Source organism: Pangasianodon hypophthalmus, chromosome 12 (assembly GCF_027358585.1).
Source record: "Pangasianodon hypophthalmus isolate fPanHyp1 chromosome 12, fPanHyp1.pri, whole genome shotgun sequence".
Taxonomy (NCBI): domain Eukaryota; kingdom Metazoa; phylum Chordata; class Actinopteri; order Siluriformes; family Pangasiidae; genus Pangasianodon; species Pangasianodon hypophthalmus.
Genome location: NC_069721.1, coordinates 2,611,792 through 2,617,791, shown reverse-complemented (window position 1 = coordinate 2,617,791; position 6,000 = coordinate 2,611,792). Strand labels below are relative to the sequence as shown.

Genomic DNA, 6,000 nt, shown 5'->3' with positions numbered 1-6,000 from the left:
TGAACACCATATGATTCCATATCAAATGCATATGTAGTTCAATATATAGTGAAGGTGCCAAAATGCTCCCTAGGTAGTGCACTTCTATAGGGAGTAGTTAATTGAATTCCAAAATGCTCCCTAGCTAGTGCACTTGTATAAGCTAAGTTAATTCCAAAATGCTTCCTATAGTGAATATATCTATATATCTCTATGTAGTGCAGTTATAATAGGGACCAGCAAAAAAAAAAAAAAAAAATCATTAAAGAACACGGAGGCGCGCCGCTCGCACGGGACTCACGAGCGCGCGCCTTGCCGAGGAACGCGCGTCACCGCGGCCGAAACTGACAAGTCTCTCTCTCTCTCGCTCTCTCTCTCTCTCTCTCTCTCTCGCTCTTCACGCGCGCGCGCTCGCCGCTCGGCAGGAAGTTGTCGAGATTGGAAAGGGTGAAAGAGACAGGACAGAAAACAAAACGAAGCCGACGCGACTTGTTGTTTATGTTTCGGAAAAGTTAGGGAGTCACTGAAGGGTTGAGTAGAGCAGTCCGGGGACCACTGAAGGGATTTACTACCGCAAATAACGACTCGGAGGCGGAATATGGACTGAATGGTGGCCGAAAACCCGATGGAGGCGGCGAGAAGTTTTCGGTTCGTCCTGCTGCTCTGGCTTGTGGGAAAGACGGGAGTCGCGGCGAGAGAAGGTGGGTCTCTGAGCGGAAGACTTGTCAGCCCAACTTGTCGGGTTTGGGAGTAAAACGCACTGATATGAGGTGGCAGTGATGTGAGAAGCGTTGTGAGCGCTCAGCCTGTGTTTTTTAGAGCTCGGTGGGGTGAGAAAAGCGCTCATTAACGCCACATAGTTTCAGTGTGCTTCACTACCAAGGCTGCACCGATATATCGCTGTCTCTTTACCGCTACTGCGATATGAATCACTTTTTACCATAAGGCTGTAACTGATAAATTACCGAAACCTACAGTTTAAGTGTTACTGCATGCTTTTCTGACATCAAACTGGTTTTCTAATCTCTCACACGATGGCACACTGCAATGACAATAAGTGGCAATGTAATATACAGTGTACACACACACACAACACACAACACACACAACACAAACACGCATGTAACTTTGCACTGGCAACAGCATGACAACCTGCAATTATGTGCACCGTAAACAGAAAGCTCGAGGTTTGGCGAGTAAACAAACACTGATATGCATGAGAAAGGACGAGGGCGCGTTCATGTTTTTATTCCAGTTGTTCATAAAAACAACATATATACTGCTGCAAAAGTGATGCGATAATTGTGATAAACATCACACACATTGTAGACGTTACAGGGTTTGGATGGGAGACTTTTGGGGGAAAAAATATTATTATTATTATTATTTATTCCTTACTTGTAGAAATAATCTGGAGGATATGTAGAACATGATAAAAAAAAAACATTGGATTAAGCCGCTGACTTTAGGAAAAGTTGTTGTGAAAATCTTGTTTGGAAAACTAACTGTTTTCCGGTCTGGAATGCTTGTTTCTGATTGGATGTGCCTCCTGTCAGTCATTTTATAGACACTATACAGGCCACCAGATCCTGAGAGTGGAGCTTCGTGAACATGAGTGGAAATCATCCAAATGTTAAAAACATCTAACTATCAGAAACGTAGTTGAGTGGCGTAACAGAAAAGCTTTCGCTCTATTGTCCGGAGCTCGCAAGTTCGAATCCTGACAATGCCAAAGCCATCCGTGGCTGGGAGTCCCAGAGAACAACGAGAGAGTGAGAGAGGACTGTGCACAGCGACACTAGCCAATCATGTGCATCTGTGAGCTCGTGGATGTGGAAGAGGGCAGATAGCGCTTTTTTGAGTGTGTTACGCTGCACTGCGACGAAGTTGTTCGAAAAAGATTTTGTCTGGCTTCAAATGTCTCATCAGAAGCATGTTTATAGCTTTTGCTCGCCCTGATTGGTAGCTGTCATATGATGGGGGACCTAACTGGTGGGTGGGAATCGGCCAAGACTAAATTACTGAGAAAATCTAATCTAATTTTTTTTCCAAAATAAGGTGCATATGGATAGAACTGTCTTCATGCTGCATTATTGTACATCTTACAACTTTCACTACATCCACTATATCTTTATAGAAAATGGAATAAAAGTACAGTAAATAAAGTAAACTAAAGGTCATGTTCCAGTAAAAGTAATGAATAATGAAACCTAGTTAAATGCTAAATAAAATATCTTTTATCTGATTTTTAATATAGCATGATGCATGCTTATTGGGTGTGTTCCAGACAATGAATATGGAGAAGGCTACCTCTTAATGATTTTGAGGTTTTTGTTGAATGGAAATTCTAGAAATTTGTATTTAAAAAAACTCGCCGCAATTTTTTTTGCATCTGTTCGCCTCGATCTGAGTTTGTGTACCAGATATAATCTCGGCTGTGACACAAACATGTCATGAAGATTAGATTAGTGTTCATGTACATCAGATCTCAGATTATATTGTGATGCTTTTTTACTTTTAGAATTAAAAACTGCTTTTTACAGATTCAGGACGATCAATCAGACTGTTTCAGTCGACATTGAAATGCAAATAAAACTCAAGTACATCTTGGTAAAACACACACACGCGCACACACACGCACAAACACACACACACAGACTCTTTCCTGGTAGTTTCAAAGGTCACAACTGTGTCAGGGTTCTCATTACTCACGGAACAAACTTGGAATGTTGCACACAGGTGTGTGCGTGTGTGTGTGTCTGTGTCTGTTATTGATTGTAAAAGAATAGGTGGGAATAAGCTGAGGCCTCACAGTGCATTGTCCTAGCTGAAGTGTGTGAAGCGGAGGCTACTTAACAATATAGAGACTTTCATTAGACGCACTGATCTATAATTCAAATTCACAGAACGCTGCATTGGTTCAGAAGTCGTTATGTTACGGATCAGTGATGTGCATTCTTATCATTTCCACAGCGTTACTACGTAACAAAGTCTTTGGCTAACATTACAGCTATTAGCTATGCTGTTGTCACACATACACCACACTGGCAAAAGCCCAGTTCCTGTCCCAACATTGCTGTAACCAACCAACTGGAGTTCCTGTGCAAAATTACAGTCGGACTCCATATCCCAGCCCCAGCGTTGCTGCAGCCAATTCGAATTCAGTTCCTGTCTCCAGTTCCACGGTAAACAATTAGACTACAGTTCTCATCCTCGGTTCCAATGTAACCAGTCAGAAGACAGTTCCTGTTTCCAGTTTCACTGTAAGTAATCAGACAGTTTCTGCCTCCAGTGCCAGTATAACCAATCAGAAAACCGTTCTTGTCCCGAGTTCCACTGTACCCAATCAGAATACAGTTCCTGTCCCCAGGTCCACTTTACCCAATCAGACTACAGTTCCTGTCCCCAGGTCCACTTTACCCAATCGGACTACAGTTCCTGTCCCCAGGTCCACTTTACCCAATCAGACTACAGTTCCTGTCCCCAGGTCCACTTTACCCAGTCGGACTACAGTTCCTGTCCCCAGGTCCACTTTACCCAATCAGACTACAGGTCCTGTCCCCAGGTCCACTTTACCCAATCAGACTACAGTTCCTGTCCCCAGGTCCACTTTACCCAATCAGACTACAGTTCCTGTCCCCAGGTCCACTTTACCCAATCAGACTACAGTTCCTGTCCCCAGGTCCACTTTACCCAGTCGGACTACAGTTCCTGTCCCCAGGTCCACTGTACCCAATCAGACTACAGGTCCTGTCCCCAGGTCCACTTTACCCAATCAGACTACAGTTCCTGTCCCCAGGTCCACTTTACCCAGTCGGACTACAGTTCCTGTCCCCAGGTCCAGTGTACCCAATCAGACTCCAGGTCCCATCCTCCAGTTCCACTGTAACACTGTAAGCAATTCAAGTGCAGTTCCTTCCAGTCAGGCCGTAGTTCCCGCCCCCAGTTAATTTCTGCCTCACCCCTCCCCCTAAACCAGTATGTTGGTTGGCGCTGTATTTTTGTTACTCCCGTGGGAAGTTAGTGGTTGTATGCTAACTTGGGAGCATTAGGGACATTGTTATTGTTAGTGCAGTTACAATGGCATTCAGTAGGTGTATAATTTTTTTTTAATGACATTAAACATAAGTGATAATGGTCAGGATTCGCTGTTGCCTCCTAAAAATAACTATGCAAAATGGTGAGTGAGAAACACTGATGTTCCACATCATATTGATGAGAAATCCAGCGCAGAATGGTGGAGACAGCAAATCTGGCCTTGGAGTCCCAGAATGAGATGGAGCTGTACAGCGCACTTTGGCAGAGACGTGACTCGGCTAGTTAGCGATCTTCGACTGGTCGAATGTGATGCTGTTGACAGCAGTATTAGCATGAAAGGATTAAAGCGCTGCTGCATTGCTCTCTTTAGTCAGAGATGATGTGAAGGCTAAATCCCATTGCAGAAGATAGTTCAGAAGTAGTTGTTGTGGGTAATGTGGGAAAAGTGAAAATAGACCAACATGTCAATGAAAGTTTAAACCAAAAATGCCAACTCAGAATTTTATTACAAAACAGTTAAATAGTAAATATTATATGAACCAGTGTGCTAATGTCAGGTAGCACAGAGCACAGCCCAGCGCTCTCGTTTAAAGGTCTTTTTTTTTTTTCTTCAGCTTTCTACCTTAATACTTTTCTGTATTAGGTCATTGTGTGAGATTTTGTCTGCTGCACTTTTGATGATGTCATCTTGTTGCTTAGGTGATAACAAAGAAAAAAACAACAGCATTGCAAACTCTTCACATCTGGTGAATTTTTGCTTAAAGTACAATCCAATAAAAGTAAATATAAGAATTTTATGGCACTGTGCCTAACAATGTGCCTCACATTATATTACTTGTTAAAATGTTATCACAATATTGTCATTATTTATCTCGGCTCACATCTTTCAGGTCCTTTAATTGAAACCAAGTGATGTGCACAAAGCCCTAACATTGCTTCATGATTATTTTATAAAGTTGTTATATAGATTCAATGACTTACTACTGATAGTTCATTGATGGCTTATAAACATGCCATTTATAATGTACATTGTGTTGTAATTCTTTTCAGAATCTTCCGATAAAATAAATTGTTTAACCTGAAAAATATCAAGATTTGTTGGTAATTTGATCATGCATAACTATGTGTTAAATAAGCTGATTTATTTGTCTAAAATTCAGCTTTCTTAAACAGATTACATAACAGCTTTTTGATAACAACTTTAAGCTGATACAAGATATCATACTGTGCTGTTTACATGAGCATTGTAATCTGATTATTTGTGGGCATGTAAACGCACTCAGTGATGGCATCAGTACCGAGGAAAAGTACATGGTTTTTGGTACTCATGGATACTGATGCTGAAATCCCAAAATAACGTAATCAACCAGGAGCCTCATGGAGCTTTTTATTTAGCTCTGTTTATGATTCCTTGGTTTAAATAGTGCACAATGAAACGCACAAGTGCTTCATGCACTTGGCTGCTAGACTCGTTCTTTATAATGTTAGCTAGTTAATTTGAAATGCTTTATCTAGCAGCATTAGTTCACTTCAGTACCGTCTCAATCTTTCAATGTCAAGGAACAATAGCGACTGATCGTCATGACCACCGTTCTGTTATTTTTATTCGCACAGTGTTCTCGCCTTGCCAGCGTTGGTTGTTGCCATGTGCTGCTAGCGATGTGCATCTCATGCTGAGGTTTGTGTTTAAAACGTTATGATGTTGGCATCAGTCGCACCTGTGCAGTGCGTGTCTCAGTGCTCGCTGAACTGAATTGCTCTCTCTCTCACACGTGACAGTTTCTCTGCACTTGCGCTTCACTGCTCCACTCTCTTGTGAACACCTTTGTGTGTGCACTATTTACGGCATCTTACGCTCATTTTTAATGCCCGCACTCACTGATACTTCTCTGCACAGTCATGTTGGCCGTACTCGCACTCTCTATTAAATACACTATTTGAACGCCATAACAATGTTTTCTCAGGTTACTTGTATTGTGTGAA

The 6,000-nt window shown here is 42.0% G+C and overlaps 1 protein-coding gene across 1 annotated transcript in view; it reads left to right on the top strand.

Annotated features, from left to right (window-relative positions):
* Nucleotides 1-368: 368 nt before the first annotated feature.
* The window catches only part of erbb2 (erb-b2 receptor tyrosine kinase 2), a 28,903-nt gene continuing 23,271 nt past the window's right edge, over nt 369-6,000 (top strand). The window contains exon 1 of the mRNA XM_026947856.3: nt 369-680. Coding sequence (XP_026803657.3) covers nt 587-680 — 94 coding nt within the window. The 5' untranslated portion in view covers nt 369-586. The remainder of the gene's footprint in view (nt 681-6,000) is intronic.